General features: G+C 39.9%; 1 protein-coding gene across 2 annotated transcripts; it reads left to right on the forward strand.

Annotated features, from left to right (window-relative positions):
- The first annotated feature begins 393 nt into the window (after nt 1–393).
- On the forward strand, nt 394–23,748 carry PARP11 (poly(ADP-ribose) polymerase family member 11). 2 transcript variants are annotated; one of them, XR_004254554.1, is made up of 10 exons: nt 394–509; nt 3,106–3,234; nt 3,330–3,450; nt 4,661–4,736; nt 6,239–6,311; nt 6,398–6,528; nt 8,069–8,220; nt 8,673–8,756; nt 9,437–9,557; nt 23,731–23,748. XR_004254554.1 is itself a non-coding variant. In XM_032208116.1 (8 exons), exons 1-8 carry the CDS (start codon nt 474–476, stop codon nt 8,984–8,986), a joined length of 1,032 nt encoding a protein of 343 aa, XP_032064007.1. In that variant the 5' UTR covers nt 394–473; the 3' UTR covers nt 8,987–9,300. The 2 variants fall into 2 exon arrangements, 1 of the variants encoding a protein (XP_032064007.1); XM_032208116.1 differs by lacking the exons at nt 9,437–9,557; nt 23,731–23,748 and having other exon boundaries at nt 8,673–9,300.
- The last annotated feature ends 1,811 nt before the right edge of the window (nt 23,749–25,559 follow it).

Here is a 25,559-nt window from a genome sequence, read left to right on the forward strand (position 1 = left end):
TACCCTTAAATGCAGCCAGTAATTAAAAGAACAAACGTGTGAGGTACAGAGAAATGACCCCAGAAAGATGCGTAAAGGACTGCTGAACCCCCAGGACTGAGGTGTGACTGTCATACTGCTTCCTTATGGAGGTCAGCAGATCCCCACACAGCCATCCAGCCCGAGGCAGAGGCACACTGTGCATCCTCACTGCTCTTCCTCGGGCACAACACATCCTCCTCTTCCTCTTCCTCCTCCTCCTCCTCCAGCCCCGCCTCCCCCGCTGGCAATTTGCATGCCAGGCCTCACCCCCCTCTGTGACGAACCGATATAGCGCTGCCCCTCCCCTTTCCCCTGCCATCACTAACGGAAGCGCCCGGACCCTGAGCGCTGCCGTCCCCCCGAGCTGCGGCGCCCGGCTCGCTTCCACCCTTGTCCTCCCCCTCCCTCTCCCCCCTCACAGCGCACACGCCCCTCCCCGCCCCCCAGCCAACATGTGGGGAGCGAGCCCGGGGTGGGCGGCGGATGCGGTGAGTGCGGGCGGGTGGGGGACGGGGGAAACGGCCCCTCCTGCCGCCCTGCTGCTGCCTCCGCACGCCGCTCCCCTCCCCTCCCCTCCCCTCTCCGCGCCGGCCCGCCCCGCCTCGCTCCGCCCCTGGCAGCCGTGGAGAGGGAGGGAGGGAGGCAGGGAGGGGAGGGAGAGGGGCGGTGAGGGTGCTGCTACGTTGGGGAGGAGGAAGTGGCGGCGCTGGCCACCATCTTTGGGGGGAGCGTGGCAGGCAGGTTGTGGGGCCGGGGAGTGAGTGAGTGAGTGAGTGAGTGGTGGTGCGGCGGTGGTTGTATTGCTGCCCCCGCCTCCCGTGTCCTTGAGCTACGAAGGAGTCGCCTCTGGAGGGAGGTGGTGAAGCGGGGTGACCGCAGCAGTGGTCCTCCGCGGTGTAAAGGGGGAAGCGTTGGTGTAGCTGTGGAGGAGATCACCTGCTCTGTCCTGTGTGTGTTTATGCTAGCGTCATTTTCCCTCGCACTCCCCCTTTCCAGCCCTGAGCTCTTGGTTTCAAGTCTCCTGATCAGGTGCCCTGTTTGCTAAGGAAGGGGGACAGAGTCCTTTAACACTGCTTGTGTTCCCATCAGGGCCCTAGATAACATTATTTATAGGCAAAACAGCCTTCAGCAGTAAAGCACAGTCCACCAAATGGATAGTATAAGAAAGCAACTCATCAGGATGCGCCTTAAATCATGCTTATTCAAGTCTAAAATTGCAGCTAGGTAAATGAGACCATGCGTTAACAGTAATTAAAAAAAACCCACAAACATATGTAGTCATAGCACAACACACAAATGAGCATTCATTCTCTTTAGAAGGGTGCTTTTGCTGTCAAAAGTAATTGTGTTGGCTTTAAAACGTTCCCGGTCAAAACGGGACCATTAAAAGCAGTAGTATTAGTGGGAGTTGAGAGGACTTCTGCTAGCAACAGCATTGCCAATAAAATTATCATTGCTGCGTCTTTGATATTTGACATCCTGTCATCCAGAAAACTCACTGAGTTTTTTTCTGCTCGCTGTGTGTACATTCAGAGCTTTTGGACAAAAAAACTACCTGTTCCTTATAAGTGGTGTGAATATGTTTTTAAATCCATCAGTAAATTGAATAATTTTCTTCAAGCATTTTGGATTTGTATCACTTTTGAGAACAGCTCTTTTGTTGTGTTTTTGGCTTTGGGTCATTCTTCCATACTACCATACATACCATCCTAGAATCTACCTGTTTAGCCTGGACTCTGTGGCTTACTCTAGCTTCAGAAGCTATGAGCATAACTGTCTCATTGACAAATTATTCTGGAGGTTGTGTTGCTCCCAAAGGCGTACAGATGTGTTGATAGGGCATAGATGAATATGCCTTCTCTGTTTGTAACTTGTTTGAAAGCCATTACTGATTTGAATGATCAGATTCAAAGCCCTGAACTAGCATTGGCATGGAGTTGTGGTGTCTGGCCATTTTGGTAGAAACATAAGGAAACTAAAGTTTACTAAAAAAGCCTGAATTGCTTTTCTCTTAGTTGTTTTTTTTTTTAAAAAAAAAAAAGTGTAGGCTACTGTATGTCAGCCTCTAGGAGAGAACATGGCCAAATACTAATGTAAGCAGAAGAATCAAATCGAAGGTGGAAGTTTATCATCAAAAGATCTTGGTCACTTGTGCTTTAACACCAAGTGAATATAGGCTCTATGTTTTTGTATTGGTATGAAGAATGGAAGAGGTGTTGATAGATGCCCTCTGTAACAGAAGACGTTTTTCTTACTCTTGCAAAATATTTTTGTCATGCAGCTGATGTACCTCTGGTCTAATTTTGCTGGAACTTGAGGCAGCTATATATGTAGTTAGCCTTGCAGGCTCTCATTTCTACTAAAGCAAGTTTGCCCTCAAATGTATTTTAGAGATGTTGTATAGGTCTATCACCAGTTCTGCTTTTTTTCCATTTATGTCTTTATAGCCTTCTAGAGCTTTTGATGGTAAGGGGTCATTCCTTTTTTGAAATATGGTCTCTAGCTGTTGCCATGAAGAGGTTTCTAAAAAATTAAGGCAGAACAATAGCCCTAGGCTAAGTTTTCTGCTCAACTCCTGTCCCAGTAGTACTGGCCAGTTGTTACTTCTAGTTTCTCATATATGCCTTCTTCAGGCCTCTCTACCTTTATTGTGGGTTGAAGTGTCCAGGAAACATCTGAAACATCTAGGAGATGAACTGAACTTTATTTGCCTTATTTGTGCTAAATGCTTCTTGAAAGAAAAAGTTTAGTTGAGGAAATTGTTGGGAAGAGCGTCTGTCATGATTAAGCAGTTAGATAAGATGAATTGCGTACCCTGTCTGGGAGGAGGTCATACCTTTTTCTCTGAAAGATTCCCCCGTGCCCCTTTAGCATTTTTGCTGTTTGGTGGGGAGGTGCTATGTTAGGCAATATCATAGAGTTGCTTGGGTTGCATGTATGTAGTAGAGTCAAGTACTTTAAAAGTGTTCAAGATTTTATTGTTGAAAAAAGAAAGAACAATCCTAGACAGCTCCTAAAGGTGTTCAGGCATAACAAGGTCTGGGGAGAGTCTTTTTTGTGATACTATGTATGTCAATGTTTCAGGAAGTGCTTCAAAGAACACCTGAAGAATTCTTTCAAAAGATGGAAGGTTCAGTTGAAGAGATGGATACCTCTGATACCCAGTGGGGCTGGTTTTATTTGGCTGAATGTGGTAAATGGCATATGTTTCAGGTAACTACATATGAAGTTATATTAGTTATGATTTCTGTATGTCAAACTACCTATTGTTGAATTTGTCTAAATGTGCTTTTTCATTTATTTTGAAGACTGATTCAAACAGTCATTGCTCAGTTAGCAGTGAAGATATTGAAAAGAGCTTCAGAACAAATCCACATGGTTGTCTTTCTTTTACTACTGCAAAATTTAACTACGTGCTAGATTTTTCAGGTATGTATCTTCATTGAGTAAATTTAAATAACAGAGGTGTCAGATAGATGAGTTTATTCGTTGATTGAGGAAATAATTGTCCTCATCTCTACTGCACTTGTGATAGGAAGTGTCTTTATGGGAAAGTGCACAGGCATTTTTTGAGGTCCCTGCCTTGTTAAGTTTTCTAGTGTAGTTTACGAATAAAGTAGATCATTGTATTTACTAGGAGTCAATTGTGTCAGTATTGATTACCTTATTGGGACTGTGAAATCTGAACTTTTTTTAACACACAACAGAGCTTGTATGCTTGAAAAATCTTTCCCATTTAGAGGATAGTAAACAATTGTATGAAGGAAGTTTCTGCAAAATATTTTTAATAAGTGGTTTTTTAATTTGGCATGTATTTAAGCCAATTCCCTTGTTGAAATAACAAGGAGATAGCCAAAAGGATTTGATAGTAGGCTGTAGTAGATCTTATGTATGTCATATTTGTAAAGTACAGAAAGTTACTGAATATATATGTATCTAATTAATGTGTTCTTTATTTAAAAATGTGTTCTAATGACTTTTTTAGCTTTTTCATCAGTACATTATTTATCTTTCGAATAAGTTCTGAAACAGCTGTGTGCTTAAATAGAAGCCTCTTCCAATTGAAGAAAATAACGGTATTTCAAATACAGATAGAAGGGAGTGGGTAAAACAGTGATATACTTGGAATAAAGTAGCATGTAACAGTACAAGAAGTTTGATGTTTATTTATGTTGAAATGTCTGTTAAAGAAAAAGAAGTTTCACATCTGGAATAAAAGCAAAAATAAATGCAAATGTTAAATGACATTTTTATTGTACCGTTTGTAGATCACGATATTTTACATTAAGAACAGTCTTAAGTCATTCTAGTGGTGTTAAAGTCAGTCTAACTTTAGCCATTGATTTAATGGGTCTGAATAGTGGCTGTTAGAACAGTGTTCTAACAATAAGCATTTGGTTTGTATAGTATTTGCAAGTTTTGTCAACTCATAAATGGCAGAGATTCTGAGGTCTGTATTTTGAGTTTATCTAAAAAGCATATTTGTTAATTGCTGAAATACGTGCTGTAAAGTAACGTTTGATGTAGTGTTTTTTTTTTAAAACAAAACAAAACAAAAAACAAACACACATGTAAATACTTCATATGCATTCCGTATGAATCCCAGAAACATTCATCCTAACTCTTGTTTTATTCTCAGTGATGAAACAAACCAACCTAACTACCCTTAAAGAACGGCCAATAAAGCGAGCTCCCTTTTCTATCAGTGCTTTCAGGTAAGGAAATAAAATGAAGCCTCTTTATTTTGATTTTAGTCCTGATTTAAGTAATATTAAACAAAAATATGTTTTATATGTATTGTTTATATTTATTTACTTTTTGCATCAAATAGTGTAAGAATTGGACTAAAGTGGGAGAGCAAGTCAAGTGAAAGAAATTTTAGAGGGAGAGTGACTTTTTTTTTTTAAATTTCTTTTATATATATGTATATACATACATATATATTTAGAAAGTAAGGAACTTGTAGTAGGAGAGGCAAGGCATACTGAATACTGATATCCTTTGGCAAGATTCTTAAATCTGTATCTGACTTTAGCTATTGGAGGCACTTGCTGTTGAATGTACCTGTTGAATCAGAATTGCTGATTAGAGAAACGGAGAAGCAGCAGCAAAAACTGGAGTAGTTTGTTCCATTGTAACAATGACTTCATGAATTACTTAGAAGGAATATTGTAACAATAAAAAAGATTATATTTTCTTGCCTACATGTTTTAATCATTTACTCTAAAATGATTTGAAATGACCAGAAATTGCATCCTAATGACAAGATTGTTTTATGAGTCTAATTGCTTCAGATTGCAAGTTTCTTACTTTTTGATCAGTGATTGGATGTAAAGCTCTGGTGATGTAAATCCGATATTCAAAAAATGGTAAATATGCAGTGATACTATTGCAGATAAAATTGACTATCTGGATTGTGGGTTATTTTTTTCCAAAATAGTACTTAGAAATAATTTTAATTCTGAATGTTGTCTCATTATATTTTCAAAAAGAAATTTGGCATTTGTGGTAAGGAATGTTCTTAGCAAACTTTTTAAACTGACATTCAGGAGAGGGCTGTTTTTTTTTTTTTTTAAGTATCAGCTGTTTTTCAGTGAATGTTCCCAGAAGTATACATAGTATACATCCAATAATGAGGCAATTTAGTTTTGCTTTTTGTTTATTGAATAATTGCATTCAATACTTTATCAAAATACTCTCTTTTCACATGCTGACACCATTCTTTAGTTTCAAATTGCTTCATTTTGTCCCTGTTTTGGGGCCTAAAAGACGCTACATATGTGGTGTATGTAGCCTAAAATACATTTTTATTGATGTTGTGAGAATAAATTCAACCAAACTTTTCAAGTGTGTATTTCTACCATGATGATTTCAAATACTTCAAATAAGGGCTTGATTTTCAGAGGTTTGGACTAGTTTTATTTCCTGATTCTTTGGAACATTTGGGCTGTATGTGCACTCTCACATTTCTAAATCAGTCTTGCTCTCCAGATTGTTGCCAGACCTTTATGACCATTATTTGATTTAAATTTCTGTCTTTTATTGGATAGATGGTGTGATGAGATTGTTTCATTACCATGGTTGTTTTGATTTTGTGCAAGGTTTTTTTTTTTTTTTTCATACCGTAATTGTTTGAAAGCAAGAGATTGACTGGAGGAAGAGAAAATAACTCTTTTCCTTGATGGATGTTGTTTTTACCTTTTTTTGTTGTTTGAAGCGTCATTTGTGATAATGAAGCTATCCCTGTTCCTTCACACTGGGAGAATGTAAATCCTGAGGAGCCATATCAGGTAAGAGTTGGTAGATAAGTTGGACAAAATCACGTGATAAGGAAATACTTCACATTGAAAATGTACTAACCTCTTTTTTTCCCCAGCTTATTCCTTTGCAAAAGAAAACAAATGAATATATTGAAGTTTCTGGTCTCTTTGGAAAAACAATGGATACCCACCGAATTAAAAGAATTAAGAGAATACAAAATCTAGACTTGTGGGAGTTTTTTTGCAGGTGAGATTATTTTTAAAGCCAACAGGTTTACAGCTGTTAACAGAGCAAATCTCGAAGGCATTCAGTAGGAAAACGTTTAGTTGCTTGTATATTATTTAATTAAATGTGTTAGTTTTACCATTTTTTCTTTATTTGCTCACCTGTCATCCTTCTGTCATGTTCAAAATTCTAGTTTTCAAGACTCTTAACTTCTACAGGTGCAGAACTGTAATGCTTCTTTAAATGCATTAGATATAATGTAGCACGATGAAACTGCATTGAAAATGTTTCTGGAATTTATCACGTTAAGTATGGATTCTAATCCAAGAAGTTGCATATAAATTATGTATTTAATATCTTGCTGTCACAGTTGTTTGTGGAGTACATTACTTTTGAACAGTAAAACAAAATAAACATATCTTTCAAGCTAAATAAGCTAAATACTGCAAGGTTTTTCAATCCTGTGAAATGTATTTATTTAGAAATCTGGAATAATTGAAATATAATGCATTAATACGATGAAGAATCTTTGCTGCTGTCTCTTTACCTAGACTTGGTTGATAGAAACTGACATTCTCCAAACTGTAGGCCTGAAATGCTTCCCCAGTTCAAGTCTGTAGTACAGACTTGAAGCAGACTTATAAGCAGATTACTTCATTTGATAAACCTAAATATGTGCCTTCTCTTTCCCCAGGCACTGTGTTTTTTATGGGAAGAAAATTCAGGTACATAAACAAGGACAAAGCTATGATACACTTCAGCTTACCCTTGTCTGGACAGTCAAGGGATCATAGCTATGAACAGCGTAGTGATTTAGATGTGGCTCCAAAGTCCAGTTCTTCAGGGATCTTAGGAAAATGCAGTTGATAGAAAGTCGCTTGAGAAAAGGTTGATGAAAAATACATTTGTTCTTTAATTGTAGGTGCTATATGGCTTTCTGCCAAAAAATCTGTAATACAGGTTCACCTGTAGTATAAAAGTTTAGTGTTTTTTTTTTCTACCAAAATTCTAGAATGATAGAACACAAGATGTAGCTCTTTAGAAAGTATATGAACCATAAATTCAGAAAACCATGATCATGTTGAAGAAATTCTACCTGAACAGTAAGGTAATTTCATTTTTAAGGTTTTTGCTATTTTACCAGGATAATTACTCTTAATAATCCACTAACGTTGCTATCCCTCCAACCATACTATTTAAGCTGATGAAGAGAACAAAAAACACAAAATAGGAGAACAGTGCTTTTTATTTTCAAAATTTATGCTCAGGAAATGACTATATTGAAACAAATGTCACGTGAACAAAGTTGAAAAATTTTAAAAAATACCTTTTTTTCTAAACTTAGATTACTTCTGAAAATAGTCTACGACATCCAGATGTGCAATATCTAAACAGGTACCTTAAGAATTCTGATCTCTTTCAAAAGCTGTAATCATCTAGACACTTGCAGAAGTGGAATTTATGAAGTGCTTTAGGTCTGTTCTCCCTGCATTGTTTTCAGCATAAGAACTTGATTTGTTTGTGCGGATGTTTGTAATACTGTATTGTGTGTTTTCTTTAGGAAAAAAGCTCAACTGAAGAAGAAAAGAGGTGTCCCAACTATTAACGAGCAGATGTTATTTCATGGCACCAGTAATGAATTTGTAGAAGCAATATGTATTCACAATTTTGACTGGAGAATAAATGGGATGCATGCTGCTGTATATGGAAAAGGTAAGTATTTTTGTCACACACAGCAGTTTGGCAATCTGAACAGTTAGTTCAACATTGTTACATGTTCCCTATAGAATGTTCTTTGTACTCTTTGTTTTTCAGGGAGCTCTTCAATATAGCTTTGCTTTTACATAAAGTGTAATTAAGAAAGTTAGGATACAATAAAGAATTAAATCGGTGCAAGTGGCTGGTAGAGCTGGAGGCTGGGGTGGGGGACAGATGAACAGCAAAGCAATGTTGGTTCCTATTAAAAATGTTCACACTAAATATTTGTTCATGTTACTGTTGTTCCAGCAATTTAGGGAAAAAAGGGATTGCTGCTGAACATAAACAGACGTATATCATTATTCTGATACCTATATCCATGTATTACCTGAATCAGTTAAGCTAACACAACAAGAATGTCATCAGATACTTATTTTTTTTTTTCTTTTTTTTTTTTAATTTGCAAGGGACCTATTTTGCAAGAGATGCATCATATTCCAGTCGTTTCTGCAAAGAGGACATGAATCATGGAAATACCTTTCAAATTCATGGTGTGAATCTGCAGTCTCATCCACATAGACCAGATAAAGTCATGTTTCTTGCTCGTGTATTGACTGGTGACTATATCAATGGTGATTCAAAATACATGAGACCTCCTTCAAAAGATGGAAGTTTTGTGAACTTGTATGACAGCTGTGTGGATAATACCTGGAACCCAAAGATCTTTGTTATCTTTGATGCCAACCAAATCTACCCTGAGTACTTAATAGAATTTTGTTAAGTTCAAAAGGAGCTGAACTGAATATTTGTTTGTCTTCTTGATACTTTTGTTCCTTTTGCAAAGACGACAATATAAAAACTTGAAGCGTGAAAGGAGGGAGGTGAAAGAAAAGGTAGCGTATATTTATGGAGAAGGGAAGCTATTAAAAGTTTGAGAGATTGTCCAGCTGTCAAGATCTGTGAAACAAACTTTACTAATACCTTTTTCAGATGTAGCAACTACTACAAATCTGAAATGCTTAGTGAGCCTTAGATACATTGTGCATTGGTAAGTTTTCAAAGACAAGATGTATGTATAAAAATATATTACAAGTATTTATTCATGTGGTAGAAATATGTTTCTTATATAGTATGTATATGATGAAACTAACCTTTTATAAAGATTGTCTGTAGAACTTAAAGCTAAACTCAGGCGACTTTTCCTATGTGTATGTATGTCTGTGTTCTGTAGTACACATTGCTTTGCATTTGGAGGTCTCTTGGTTTGAATTCTAAACCTGCAAAAGAAATCCATCTGGAAACAACAGATAAAGGACCTACAGTTCACCAAAGCTGCTATGTTTGACTTGAAGGTAAGCTTCAACTATATACTTGCTAGATTTTAAAATTGCACTACAATTTCAACTTTTAGGTTGTATATTAGGAAAAATTCAAGAGTTTTTGAAGCATTGGAAACAGGCTGCCCAGGGAAGTAGTTGAGTCATCAGCCCAGGAGGTATTTAGAAGATGTGTAGATGTGGTGCTAAGAGACATGGTTTAGAGGTAGGCTTTGCAGTGCTAGGTTAATTGTTGGACTTGATCTCAGAGGTCTCTTCTAGCCTAAATGATTCTATGATCTCTGATCGCAGTTGAAATCTCTAGGTCCTCCTGTTCCAAGCATGATTCACATTTGATTCACTAATACAGTAGCTATGCCAAGGGCACACTGTTTCCCACATTGTGTGAAATAGCAAATCGTGGGGAGCTTCTGCATTACTGACTCCTTTTTATTCTTAACCAGCAGTCTATAGAATACACATTTCATGAAACTAACAAATACACATGCCATTACTTTTATTTGTTCTTTTATTTCATCAGAGGTATGAACTGACCTTCCTAGCTAAGGAAACTGAATGAATGGGTTTTTAATGTCTCACGGACACAATATATTATCAACTATACTGATTTTAGTATCTTTTCTAATAGTTTGTATTCTGTTCTCTTGTTTACTACTTAAAGAAATTGAATTGCAGAATCTTAATCTCACTACATCACTGCACAACTGTAGTTTTCAGCTTTTCTTTTAATATAGTGTTCTGCTTCCTGGTGATCTTTGTGCTGATGAATCTTGATACTGCACATATCTGCAAAGCAGCCATCTTCTCGCTGGCAAGGAGAGAGATTATTAGCGCAAGCAAAGTCCAGAATGGTAATGGTAACCAATATGAAAAATAGTTGGACTTAATAAAAAGAACAGAGGAAAAGGAAGAAAGGAAAATAATTTTTGGATTAAGGAACGTTAAAGAAATTAAAAGGGATTTGGTCAGATTATGGGGAACAAAAGGTGCTGTTCTCAATTACTATTGTTTGTTCTTTTATGTGCCTTAAACTGAGGTAAAATTTTCTTATTAAATTATTTTTGTGGCAGAATGTTTGCACATAGGCATAACATTTCAATTTGAGATGATCTTATTTCTATATCATATTGGGCTTCCTCTTCCAGTTTTGCTTTTTAGAATGGGTATATACTCAGATATGCTGAATTGCCTCATTTCATCCAAGGCAGTTTAGGAGTTGATCTTCATTCCAGTTCATTCACAGAGGCAGTTTTTGCAGATTTGAACTTAAAAGTTTGCACAACAAAAAGGATTTAGCTTTTTTGTATAGAAGCTGTCCCAGTACCAAGTGCCTTGTACACTCACATCTAACCTAGATGTGAGATGCATAATATACTAACTGTGCTTAGTGACTTAAATTCCAGAGTACATTGGATGCTAGTTTAGCTGGTGGTTTGAGGACAGGGCTGATCCAACTTAAACTGTCATCAGCAAACAAGATCCTAGTGGGAAGGCTAAAGTGACCTTATGCAGTCTGCACAGGCAAAGATTATTATTTCAGGAAAAAGATTGTCAGTAATTAGTGTGCCTTTTAATTGGCTACCTATACAGACTACATCTGATAAACATGTATTAGTCTTAAAATTCCTTTGACTGGTATGTCAATCAGTGCTGTAATTGTAATGGTTGTTAGGCACTGTCCAAAATAGCATACTCATCAAAATCAGGTCTATTCCAGTTTCACCCTGCTGGGCAGCTCAACTCAACCACAACTGTTCTCTGACTCCCCCTCCCCAACCTCAAAGTAAAAGGGGGAGGAAATAAGATGGAAAGGGCTCAAGAGTAGAGATAAGGACAGGGATGTCACTCAGCAATTACTGTCACAGGCAAAAAAGACTCAGCATAGGGATATTAATATAACTTATCACTAGCAGACTAGTACAGTGAGAAAATAAAAGCAGACTGAAAACACCTGCTGTCTCATCCACCCTCTTATAACTTCTCCCCCCAAGTGGCATAGGGAACAGGGAATGGTGGTTGTGGTCAGTCCGTAAAACTTCTGTCTCTTCCACTCTTTCATGGTCACTCTCTGCCCCTGCTCCAATGTCAGGTCCCTCCCATGGGATGTAGTCCTTCCCAAACTGATCCTACATTGGTTTCCCACAGACAGCAGCTCTTCAAGAACTGCCCCTATATGGGTCTGTACCACAAGGTCCATCTGTCAGGATCAAACTGCTCCAATATGGGTCCCTCACAGATGGCAGCTCCCCCCAGAGCTCCCACCTGCTCCTGCATGGGCACCTCTCCACAGGTACAGGTCCATCCTGGAGTCTACTCCAGAGAGAACTCACCATAGGCCACAGCTTCCTGCAGGCCACATCCACCTGCTCCACTGTGGGCTCCTCTGTGGGCTGCAGCATGGAGATCTGCTCCACTGTGGGACCCATGGGCTGCAGGGGGACAGCCTGCTCCATCATAGTCCTCCCCACAGGCCGCAGGGAAAATTCTGCTCTAGCACATGGAGCACCTCTTTCACGTCCTTCTTCACTCACCTCGGTGTCTGCAGAGCTGTTTTTCACTCTTCTCTCCCAGCTGCTAACTGTGCAACGATTTTTTCTCTTACTTAAATATGCTCTCACAGATGCACAACCAACATCACTTACTGGCTCAGCTCTGGCCAACAATGGGTCCCTTCAGGAGACAGAAGAATCAGGCTCTTATCTAATGTGGGAATGCTTCCAAACTCTTCTCACAGAGGCCACCCCTGCAGCCCCCTTGCTACCAAGGCTTGCCATGTAATACACTCATTGAACTGCCAAAAGTTTGCATGGAACCACCTCTCAACCCTATCAGTATCACTGTGGATGGCATCCCTTTCCTCCAGCATGTCAACTGCCCCACACAGCTTGCTGTCAACTGCAAGCTTGCTGAGGACGCACTCAATCTCACTGTCCATGTCACTGACAAAGATCACCAGTCCCAGTGTTGATCCCTACGGAATGCCACTTTCCCAACCTCATCCCAGGCTGATTGAACAATTTTTCTGTATTCTTCCCAGGCAACCTGTCCTTGCTTCCTCTGTTTGCTTCCTTTTTTGTGTTTGAGTTTGAATTCACTGGTTTGATTTCTGTCATTTATAGGGTAGAAAAGTTTGTTAGCAAGCTACGTTAGAGATCAATGTTTTTTGTGAAAAACATAATTCATAGCAAATCGCGTGGTCACAGGGATGGTATCCTTGTGGGATTTTTGCTTTTTCTAGGCTTAGTTCTGGAGAATGATACTCAAACCTTTCCAAATAAAATGAACATAGGGCAAGAGAGAATGAAATTCATGACCAGTGCAAGGTGATGACAAGAAAAAAAAACTGACTCTAAATTTAGAAGTAGTGCTAACGGATGGTGAGTGTGGCTGCCTCTCCCAGTCACTCCAGTCAAGGACTTCCACCTCCCTGGCTGCTGGAGCTCATCCCAGGGACCTGGGGTCTCTGCCCAGGTTTAGGGCTGTAACTGATGATTTTTCCTTTGTAGGTTCAGCCAGTAGTGAAGCCAAGCATGTATGCCACAGGCCCACACAGAGTACTGCCAGAAAGTCCTGCCTTCAACAGCACCTACACGTAGCACTTGCCTAAAACAAAAGCTGGTATGCATGCTAGAAGGGTGCTAATGCAGCTATTATATATTTAGGTTTGCAAGCACACACACATTAATAGATCTCTTGAGTACTGGCGCAATCCTTCTGTCTGGCTGGCTCCTCTGCTTGGATCCTGGGCCCTGTTACCTGTCCCCTGGTCTCCTACTTGCCAACTGGTCCAGCTTGATGCTTACTGAAAACTTGCAGCACTCACACACGCATCCCACAGCTGCCACTCACTGATGTCCCTCCTGAATACCAGAATGTGCCCTTGCCCGCTTGATAACTCTAACCTGGACCCAAGGCACCCCTACTCACCAGCTCATCTAGCTTGAAGTTTGCTAGCGTACACATACACATGACCTGTGTACACCAGGTTTTATGAAGATACAGATGCTTGGCCTACCCTCGGCAGCTGGTACCAAGCATGTGGGCCGTGACATGTGACCCTGCACCAGCCACCAGTGCTGAGCCCCTCATTCATCCCAGTCCTCCCAGGCAGCCAGTTTTGGGGGCACACACTGTTGTTACTCTAGTGGCTGAAAGTTAAAGACCTCACTCCAATAGCTGATGTTGAGACTGCCACTCACTCTAGGAGCTGGCACCACAGGCTGGGTGTGCCTAGATCCTCAGTCTGACTCCGGTAGCCGGCATCTAGTCCGCTCCAGTAGCTGGCAGTCTGGTTTCAAAGTCTGTAGGAGCCTTCCTAGAGAGCTATGGTCCCTCCAACTACTGAGGCTAGGACAGCTCCAGTAGCTGGCACCAGAGGCCATATATGCCCACTCTCCCAATCCAGTAGCTGGAGACACACACATACAGGTCTTGCCAGTAGCTGGCACTTAGTCCTTGTAGCATGCCTACACATGGGATAGAAGGTGAAATTACGCACAGAGATGGTTAAGGAAAGGTTTAATAAGAAGATATAATGAGATTGGACTGTCTGCAGCAATCAAGTGCAGGGCTCAGCCAGACAAGCATACTAACCATCTCTGTTTTACACATGACCAGCCACTTTTGTACCTTTTTACGTCTAAACCCACTCTGTTCTTTCATCTTGCCAGCGCCAAAGTCCATGTTGATCTTCCTGGAAGTGGCACCTGTAGTTTCTTAATCAATTTATGTGACTAGTGAGATTTCTTTCTTGTCATTGTCTCCATGTTTGTTTTTTTAGGTCTGTCTCTGGATACTTTGTTTCCAGTTTCCTCATTTTCCCTTAGTTTTCCAACTGACAGGATCCCTGTTCAGATAACCTTACTGGGATAGATAAAGAGTCTCACACTCTCATGTGCCAGTTAGTGCAACTGACCAGATTTGTTTTCATTGCTGCCTCCCTTTTGTCAGTCAGGTTTGTGTCCCTGTATATTTTTGTTTATGGCTTCCTCCCTTTCTTACTGTTCCTTGTTACATTGGAAAAGTCTTTGATCAGATATCCTTAAAGGTACAAACACTGCTTCCATGTATTCTTACAGATTATTTGTTTAAAGAACCCACTTGAATGTGCAGGTGTAGGAGAGCATTTGCTGTGCAGTGAAATAAGTAAGAATTTGCAGTGTAATGAAGAGAGTGTGTACAGTATAGGAAAAGGACTATCTGATGCAACATTAAAACAAAATATGTCTGCCAATGCAGACATTAATCAATTCCATAGAATACTATAAAATTAGTTTCTCTTCCTGGTGTGCTTTGAGTTGTTATGAGTTTGATATTGTTGTCATATTAAGGACAGTAAATCAGCTGGTCCTGGCATTTTGTAGATTTATCACATTTAGAGTTTTCTTTCACACCTACTACATTTAGAGTTTTTTTTGTAGAAGAGATTGTAACTGGTTTGACAAAGAACTCCACTCCTAGAAACAACTGCCTAAAGTTATGCCCTTTTCAGCTATTGACTTTGTTAACTGGAAATATCATTAAATTCTTGTGTTATACTTTAGTTGTATTGGGATGCTTTTGAGGTCTTTTTGTTTCAGCATTTTCTTTTTAGAAGAGTGTAATTTGTAGATAGAAAGGAATGAAAGAACAATCAGAGGAGGGCCGCAAAGTTGATCAGAGGGCTGGAGCACCTCTCCTATGAAGAAAGGCTGAGAGCTGGGGATGTTCAGCCTGGAGAAGAGAAGGCTCTGGGGAGACCTCACTGAGGCTTTTCAATACTTGAAGGGGTCTTTAAAAAAAAAAAACGATAGAGAAAGACTCTTTACTTAGGTAGATAAAGGTAGGACAAGGGGGAATGGTCTTAAACAAAAAGTGGATAGATTTAAATCTAGATAGATGTAGATCATTAGGAGGAAATTCTTCACTGTAAGGGTAGTAGCGTACTGGAACAGCTTGCCAAGAGAAGTTGTAGATGCCCCATCCCTGGAGGGGTTCAAGACCAGATTGGATGAGGCCTTGGTCAACCTGATCTAGTGGGCGACATTCCTGCCCATGGCAGGGGGGTTGGAGTTAGATGATCCTTAAGGTCCCTTCCAACCTGAGCCATTCTATGATCGATAAAAAAGCAGAAATCTGACAACATTTCAGCATTTAGGAAAACTGCTTAGACCATGAAAGGCTGAAAGGGTGCCAGTCAGAAGGCAGACAATGGAAATTACATTGTTTCTTATTAGAAACCAAGAACATTTGGACCAATTTCCTGTTTCAGTCTACTAGCCAATAAGTAACAAAATTTTACTTAAAGGGAATGAAATCATATTGACACTAAAAGGAACAACCCTAAATGTTTCTTTTATTTTCTCAGCTTGTCCTCAGATATGATTTTCTTAATTTTGACTAATAAAGAAATCTAATACGTAAACAAATTACAGGTGGTGATTACCTTACCCATGTCCTGGTTTCATGAACAATATAAGGCAACAGAAGGCCTTAGCCTGCTCGCATCTCTCTGTTCCCCATGCTCTGTTTGCATTCATTTAGTCATAAAGTGAACTAGATGAAACACTTGGATATTTGTTTAAAACTAATTTGGTGTGGGAAAGATGGTTCAGCTTAGTTATAGTGCCATTCAGTTCTCTTTTCTGGTCTATCACAGTAATGCATAAATAATGTAATGCTCAAATATAGACATCTACTGTTGACAAAACACAGAGGAGAATGGGAGCAGAAGGTCAATAAAAAAAGTGGCAGGAATGAGAAATGTGTGGCTTTGGAAGTAGATCCAATATATGGTACATGAAACAATATCAGCTTTAATGAAAAACTGCTCCCTCAAACTTTGTCAGAAGGCCATCAGGCTAAAGCAGGAAGACTTGAAGGGCTACAGCTGTATTCATCTGATGACAATGACTGTTGTTGTAGTCACAGTAGTTTTTTCTTTTTTTTTTTTTTAAGGATTTAGTCCTTCGAAGAAGGATTACATAACAGTTTTAGGTAATTATATATGTTTTAATATATAGAATCCCTCCATCCAGAGGGACTGCAACAAGCTGGAGAACTGGGCTGACAGGAACCTGTTGAAGCTCAACAAGGAGAAGTGCAAATTCCTGTGCCTGGAGAAAAACAACTCCAGGCACCTGTACATGCTGGGGGCTGCCTGGCTGGAAAGCAGAATGGCTGAAAAGGACCTGTGCATCCTGCTGAATACGAAACCGAACATGAGCCAGCAGTGTACCCTTAGAGCAGCAAACAAAGCTAATGGTATCCTGGGCTGCACTAGGCAAAGTATCATCAGCAGTTTGAGAGAGGTGATCCTTCCTCTCTGCTCAGCACTGGTGAGGCCATACCTGGTGCACTATGTCAAGTTCTAGGCTCCACAGTACAAGAGAGGCATGGACGTACTGGTGTGAGTCCAAAGAGGGGCCACAAAGATGATTATAGGACTGGAGCATCTCTCCTATGACTAAGACTAAGAGTTGGGAATGTTTAGTCTAGAGAAGAAAAGGTTCGGGGGGGATCTTATCAATGTCTGTAAATAGTTGGAAAGAGGCTGCAAAGAGAGCAGAGCCAGGCTCTGTTCAGTGGTGTCCAGTGCCAGGATAAGAGGCAATGAGCACAAACTGAAATATAGGAGGTTCTGTCTGGACATCAGGAAACACATTTTTAATTTGTGGAAGACTGAGCAATGGAAGAGGTTGCCCAGAGAGGTGGTGGAGTCACCCTCCTTGGAGATCTTCAGAAACCGTCTGGACTTGGTTCTGGGCAACCAACTCTCAATGGCCCTGCTTTAGAAGTGGGTTTGGACTAGATGACCTCTAGAGGTTCCTTCCAACCTCAAACATTCTGTGAAAAAGCCATCTTTGACCACATTAGTTGCAGTAGCCTTGTGTAGGGCTTAAGGTATAGGAGTTGGAGCAGTAGTTATAAAATGCATTTGTGCTTCAACCTAATTATTCATCTTTCTATGCCTCACTTCCCCATTTCATCCCTTCTTTTATGTTCATAGCACATACAGAGTGCAGCTTGCAGCTGAACTTGGCTAGCATCTCCAAATGCCCATTATAATAAACTAACGCAGTCTGTTGTATTAAGCAATGTATTAGGTTACACACGCAGTGGTGACCAAGCAGCTAGTACGTATAAGTGTTTTTTTCAGTCAATATCTAGCTTTTAGAAGGTGAGGGTTGTCCTAGAAAGTAATTCTGCCTGAGAAAGGTTGGTGAAAATTAGGCTTTTAAGGGACAATTGTGCTATAAACCAGTGGGATTACTTTTTAAAGATTTTTTTTTTTTCATGAAGTGGCTGGCTGACGCAAATACTTGCATCATAGGTGTTGTGTTAACAAAATTGTTGAGAATACTGTATCTCTGTCAAAAAACATCAAGTAACTGTTGGATGTGTATGAGAGTGACTTAAATAGCAGCTCCAGACTGATTCTTTTTATGTTTGTGATTTTTTTTTAGTATAAGAAATATGACCCAAAGCTATGGGATAAGACAGAGACAAGAAAAGAAAAATATGCAAAAAAATGTAAATGTAGGAAAAATGGTTATGTAAGTGAAATGGTGCGTTTGTCTGTATGTATACAGGAGCTGAGAGATGGAAGCAAGAATAGGAGAGAATGCAAAAATATTACTGCTTTACATCTGTCAGTTACAAATCTTAAACTCAGTTTTCATGCTGATCATCTTCTTGAATGTTCAGAAACCTTATGTATTCCCAGTGGGACAGAGCATGGGATGGAGAGTCCGTTAAATTTTCATCTCTCTTGTCACTTTGTGATAAGGATGGACTTGCAGAACTGGTATGTGAATGATACAGAGCCACCAGAAATGAAAGACATGCCATTTGCTATATTATCTCTTCTAAGGGCTGTTGTGAGAAGTGTAGGGATAGCAAAGTATTGCTGTCACTGGTCAACTATACCGGGCTGCTATAAGCATGATTAGCTTCTCACAGGGCCAGCATGCCTCCTTGAATATCCCCAAACCAGTGATATTGCATACATCTTGTCTTTGTATCTCTTGCTATGACAAGTGTGTGAAATCAATATTACTATACTTAATTGAACACTTCAGTGCAATGGAAGGAGAAAAAAAACGTTCTGTATTATATTAATATATGAGAAGAAAATATGCTTGTTATTCTAAATCTTTCTGTTCTATGAAGCATGGACAGCTGTTGTGTTCATATACTAGTTATTGCAATAGATCTCAATTTTTCCTGGTGTTTAGCTAGTATGGTGGAATGACTGATCTCACAATATGATCTTTCTCTGTCTCTTTGCATAAAACAGGTTTCTATCAAACATTCTACATAAGAAAGTTAGTTCCTACAAGCTTTCCTCTGATGCACAAAGTCCTTCACTGAAGAGTATTCAACACTGTTTATGAAATGTGCATTCTGGAAGACAATATTCATTTAAATTTAACCTTGTTAAAAGCCTTGGGTGGAAGAGATGTGACTAAAATAGAGCTTTTAGCTATTAGTACACTTAATCTATTCATGGGATGGAATCTATAGAACACTTCATCAAAGATTGCCAGCTTGTGGACAAAAATACACAGTTTACCTCCTCTGTATAACTGCAGGGGTATGTGGTTAGTATATAATTAATGGTGGATATCAGCCAGAATATTTTTTGTTTGGGAAAGTAGGTCAAGATCTTTAATGGCAGTATGTTTTTAAGTCTGTCTGTTTATGGTTCAGCAAACTGGAGTCTTGAGTAAAATTAAAACAGTATCATGGCACAGACTTGGAGAGAATTTCATCTTCTGTACAGGTGGCTCCAGCTATTGCCAGCTACTGAAGTAAGTAGGGGTCCTCCCATCAGTAGTTGGAGGGGCTGTAGCTGCCTGGATCTGAAAGGGATCCTACAAACTCTGAAACCAGGGCACCAGCTGCTGGGGAGACCACTGTGAACAAACTGCCAGCTACTGGAGTCAGACTTGGGATGTAGTCATCCCTGGCCTGTGGTGCCAGCTACTGGAGCAAGTGGGGTCTTCTACTCCCAGCTATGGGGTTGGACTGGTATATTTTCCCAAACCAACTACTGAGAGGGACCAGTGTGAGTGAGGCGGGTAAGGGCTCTGCACCATCAGCTGGAGCAGGGCCATGGCTTGCAGTCTGTGTGCCTGTTGCCAGCTGCTCAAGGGACTGAGTGTCTGTATCATCCCCAGACCTGTTGTGTATGTCTGCTCAATAGCAAACATTAAGCTGGACTAGCTGGCAAGTAGCAGGAGCCTCAGATCCAGGCAGAGGTATCAGGCAGGCAGGGGCTCCATGCTGGTGCGCACAAGGGGCCTGTCAATGTGGTGTGCCTGAGGGATGAGTGTGTGAGTACATGTGAACTTCAAGCTGGACTAGCTAGTGGATAGGTGGGTAAGGGGCCCAGTATCCTGGCAGGGGTGTTAGGTGGACCTCTGTGGGCTGCACTGGTACTCAAGGATCTGAGTTGGGGGTGCTAGACAAACAGAGAGGCCATGCCTGGTACTCAGAGGACCTGTGATTATGCTGTGTGCATGTCTTCAACAGTGAACTTGTATCTCTAGCAGCTGGAGAGGAGAAAGGGAGAAAGGCTATGTCTATTTTATGTCAGTCCTGTGTAACTGCTGTTGAAGGCAGCCCTTCACTGGGGTAGCCTGTGTGACCAGTCATGTCAGTGTCCTCTGTCTGTCTGTCTGTCTCTCTGTGTGTTTTTGGGATACTTGCTCAGTTTTGCTACTGGCTAAACCTGCAAAAGGGAAAATGGCAGCTGCATCCCCCAGCCTGGGCTGGGGGATGACCCAGGCATTGGTCTGGGCCCCAGCAGCCCAACAGGAGCAGTCTTGGGCCAGAGCAGATGGTAGAGGCAGCCACATGCCCGTTGCTCTCTACCCCACTTAACAGAAAAAAATCCACATGAAGAGCTGATATGAAGGTCCCCCTGGGAATGTTGTGGTTTTTGATATTTCAGAAGTGGGCTTGCTCTTTCCTGAGGGAAAGGGACTGTTAGACAGACTTGAGAATGTACAAAGACTGTACTTCCAGTGTTAAAGCAGAAGAAATACATCACTGTAGATTAGATGGCTAATATGGTTTGCTTTGAAAGCCACATAAGGTAGAATATAATGAACTGCAATGGATGATGAATAATGAGAGGAGAATATTGGATACTGTCTCTTCAGGAACACGAAAATAACTAATATAGATCTTTTGTCTTTTTTTGGACTGCTGATTTTCATGCTTTTCAACCTGTTAATTCATGCCTTATTACTGAATTGATATTGCCTTACTGGAAGAAGTGCCAGTTTATGCAACAGCTTTGATTACAAACAATAAAATGTGCCAATGCTGAGCTACCTATGATTTAAGAAAAACATCTCTAAAGTTATATGGAAATAAATATTTATAAGTTCTTTTATTTTTATACATTATGCTCAAGAATGGTCCATCCCAGAGCCCAACAATTCAAGCAAAAGTGGCAACATGCCTGCAGGGATGAATGAAGACCTGACTAAACTCCAACATAAAAAGGAAACATACATGAGGTAGAAACGTGGTCAGGTGACCAGGGAGGAATAAAGAGACACTGCCTTGACTATGCACGTGTAGGTTTAGGAAAGCCAAAACCAACCAGGTATTGATTCTGGCAAGACGTGCAACAAAATGGGCATCTACAAGTAACAAAAACAATAACAAAGATTAGGGAAACTGTGAACCCTTTTCCCTAATCTTTTTTTTTTTTTTTTTTCCTGATGGGGAATCCCATCAGGATTCCCAAGCCCCTGAGGCAAGTGGCAAAGTCTGGTGCAGTGAAGACTTGGTCTCAGTAGAGTAGGATAGGGTTAGGAAACATGTGAACAAACTGAATATACACAAGATTTTGGAACCTGATGGGATACATCTATGAGAGGGGAGGGAGCTAGCTAATGTCATAGCTAGGTGACTCACAATCAGGAGCAGTGTTGCCAGCAGGTTGAGGAAGGTCGTTCTTCCCCTCCACCTCAGTGCTGGTGAGATCACATTTGGAGTGCTGTGTTGAGTTCTAGGCTTCACAGTAAAAGAGAGACATATAGAGACAAATGATTAAGGCGCTGAAACATCTGACATATAGAAAGATTCTGAGAGAGCTAGGACTATTTAGCCTCAAGAACAGAAAGCTGGGGGGATTGTGGGGGTAGTGTTATCAATGTGCATAAATACATGGTTGCAAGGTAATAAATACAAAGCAAGACTCAGTGTTGCCCAGTGAAAGGACAAGAGGGAATAGATGCATATTGAAATACAGGAAATTCCATCTAAACATCAGGAAAAGGTTTTTTACCGTGAAAATGGTCAAACAATAAAACAGGTTGCTCAGAGAGGTTACAGAGTCTCCATCCTTGGAGATTTTCAAAACCCAATTGCATGAGGCCTTGAGCAATCTGCTCTAGCTCACCTTGCTTTGAGCAGTAGGTTGAAATGGATGACAGACAGATCCATTCTATGATTAAAGCTCAATTTTTGAAAAAGTTTTACTTTATTGATACTGGAGGTTTATTTATTTATTTATATAGCACAATTGAATTTATACTAGTGCAGATCACAATAGCATAAAGTCAAACGTATTTCCTTTATTTTGGCAAGTGAGATGACTCAAGAGCAGGTCAAGCTAGAAGACCTGTAGTTTCCTACTTGTCAGTTACTACGATTTGTTTTATAGTCGATCTGTAAATTTCTTGCACTGTGTTTATGATTCCAATTTTGGCAACCAATTTGAATATTACTATCAAGTTCCCCCAGGGTGGTGCAATTAAAGGCTGTATCAGCATGGAAAGATCAAATAGGCCTGTTAATGACAGCATAAATGTAGAAGAAAACTACTTCTTGCAGCTGAACAGTATGATGGCTCTCCAGACTGAAATAAAAACCCATCACCACAAATAAACTGTGAAGTGCAGTTTGTTTTATTTCAAGGGTGGGGGTTTTATTTTTATATTGCTCTTGACATTTCCTGACTTAAAGCTGCAAGCAGTCTTCTGCCTAGCACCTGCTGCTGTTTGTAGTTCTGGCGTTTGCATAACCCAGTGATTGAGACTGTCATCCAGTTTCTAACTCCGTTTACTTTAAGCATAGACTCAGAAGGATCCCGGATCTGGATAATGTGTTTTGCACCCTGGGACTTTTCAAAAGATCTTAGTATTGTTTTAGACCTTGATGAAAATCAAATGAGTGTGTACCTAGACTTCAGTAAGGACAATTTTGGATGTGTAAAAATGCTGGAATTCTTTAAAGCATTCTGCTTACTACTGTAATGTTAAGCCTATGCTAAGAAACCTATACCGGGATCCACCCAAGGGTGCTGAGGTTGTTGTCAGATGTGATTGCAGGACCACTATTTGCTGGGAAGACAACACATCCCAGAACAAACAGTCCAGGAGATTACTGCAGAACATTGCGGATAACTTTTTGATACAGGTGGTAGGTGAGCCAACAAGGAGAGGGGCGCTAGAGGGATGGTCTAGTTGGAAACATGAAGATTAATATAGTATTTTTTGTGATCTGTGATTTGTTATTAGCAATAGGAGTACTGTTGCTACTTGGCCACTGTGAAACAGTCATTCCTTCTGATAGTTTCCTTGTTGGGGTGCTGGAATAAAGTTTAATGGTTTTTAGTTAGACTTCCCAGTGCAAGGGGAATTTTGTCCAATATCCTGCCATACTTATTTTCTCAGAATACTATACCAAGAAATCAGAGAGTTAGAGGTACTGAATTACTGAGAGAATATTATTGCTGCTTCTTCTACCCTGTCCTTCTTAATTCTCCACATGAGCAGAACTTCCAGGCACCCAGCATGATAACAAACACTTTTAAAATCAGTTAGGAATAAAGCATTCAAAACCATGATGTAAGAAGAAAAGGTGCATTTTCACTAAAAACCTAACTACTTACAGTAGGTTTATTTCTCAAGGAGCCTAACAGCACTGGGTAGTTTCATTTAACTTCACTCTGCTTTTTCAGTATGGATCCCTAAGAACTGTTAATATTTAGGGAACAAAAATCAGAGACGGTAGTGCTGCAAAGGAAATAGGAGGTTCTGTGATTATTATTGCATGCACATTAGTTGTTTTGCATTAGTATTTCTATACTGAAGGATCAGACTGGGAAGTAAATGAATCTATCTGCTTCCCTTGCTTACATCAGTTGGGCATCTCAATTTTAATCCACAAATGGTTTTGCTTACAGCTTCCACAGAGACCGGCAGGAAGCAAGGCAGGCAGCCTTCTTCTCCATCTACGTAGGAAGCTATCATTTGGGAGAGGAAAATTTTCTTACCAACCCTGTGAAAACTAATTGTTCTGTTGGAGATCTTAGAAATAAAAAAGGTTAATGCAGACACAATCAACAGTCAGAGATATGGGATTCTACATCACTGTGCACAGAAATGACATAGTATTTTTTGTTAACATTATAATTTGTATTTGTAAATTCATCTAAGAACAAATGCCAAGTGGTATCTCTCCAAAGTCCTCTCTGGCCTGTTCTGGAATTGTCAGTGCTGTCAGTTTCTGTTTTTCTCATGTTTCCCAGTTATATTGTGGACACTGTGCTTCTGATATATGACCCGTTAGTTTTTTTTTTTTTCCTTCTTCTTTAGTTTTATTTATGCTTTTACTCTAACCAGTCATTTTCTGAAAATGAGGAATTACGTGTATATGATTATAGCATCCATAGCCCACAACATCTTTTCCCAGATCTCTTCTCTCCTTGATTGCTGCTTGTCTCCCTTACCTTGAAGTAAATTGGAAGTAATTTTATGAAAATCTATAAACTTATTGTGATATAAATGAAGCCTTGGGTTTGTGTTATGCAGAATGGAAAAGTAAGTGATTGTACTGGTTCCCTTAGTCCTTAAAAGCTACAATTAGGACCGGATGGAGAGTTTTCATTAAGACTGTTTGGAAATAGATTTTGGTTCTCCCACACAAGTTTACTCACAAAAAATCAATTTCCACATAAAATAAAGTTTTTCATTTTTTACGTAAGTGAATACAAAAATCCTTTTCTGCCTGCCTTTGGTGCTCCCCTGAAATTATTTTCATGACATTTCTTTCTTACTGTCCTGTTGTGGTCTTCCATAGGAACTTCAACCTGCTTCATATATCTCCCTTCACAGTTAACTCCCCATACCCACCCCATGCTGCACTTTATCTTAAGATGAAGAAATATGAAAGATGAAAAATGATGAAAGATCATGAGAGAAATTATCCAGCTAGGGAATTCAGGCTCTGAGTAAGAGAAGAGGCTTTTATGACACATTTCAGTGTCTTTCTGAAGAAGCATACAGGTTGCATGCTTTTGCTTGAAAATTCAAAACTGAAGGAATAGAAGTCCAATTTTTCATCTAGTTTGATCCAGATGTTCATATATGTGGTTAGGTCAAGCTTAATAACACTTTCATAATATCATAAAGGATATTAGTGATAGCAAAGGGAAAAATGTTACCTTTTCAGATGCACAGCTTTGTATCTCTGTTAGTTGTTATATCTGTAAGCCCTGAATTTCCTTTAAATATGGCTACAAGTAACATTAAATTCCAATGGCCTGTTCTTTTTCAAGGAATGATCACCAATGCCATTATTTATTGATTTCTGTTTTTCGTGTCTAGTTTCAGTCTGCCATGTTGCAGCAGAAGATTGTTACTTCTTATGTTTTGCATTAGGTTGCACTGAGAGTATTTTTCTCCAGTCCTGTATCTAGCAAGCTTCTATATGCTTGAAGATGGTTATGCCTTCTTTGGCTTAAAGGTCCCACTCTTCTTTCATTCTCTGTAGGACCTGTTCTTTCACTTTTTGATTTTGCTTTGATGTATTTCCCCAATGGGCCACTTGGCCTTAGCAGAGCTAGATAAAATATGAGTTTGCAAAATAAACTCAAAAGATTCTACAACAGAGTTTGTTGCTTGGGCCGAGCCAGGAGCAACCCTCCACACCCCACCATCATACACAGGCATCCCCTGGGGAGCACAAACAACCAGGACCGTGGCAAACAAGGTAGGCAAACACGGTGTGGCA

The sequence above is a fragment of the Aythya fuligula genome, chromosome 1 (genome assembly GCF_009819795.1).
Source record: "Aythya fuligula isolate bAytFul2 chromosome 1, bAytFul2.pri, whole genome shotgun sequence".
NCBI lineage: Eukaryota > Metazoa > Chordata > Aves > Anseriformes > Anatidae > Aythya > Aythya fuligula.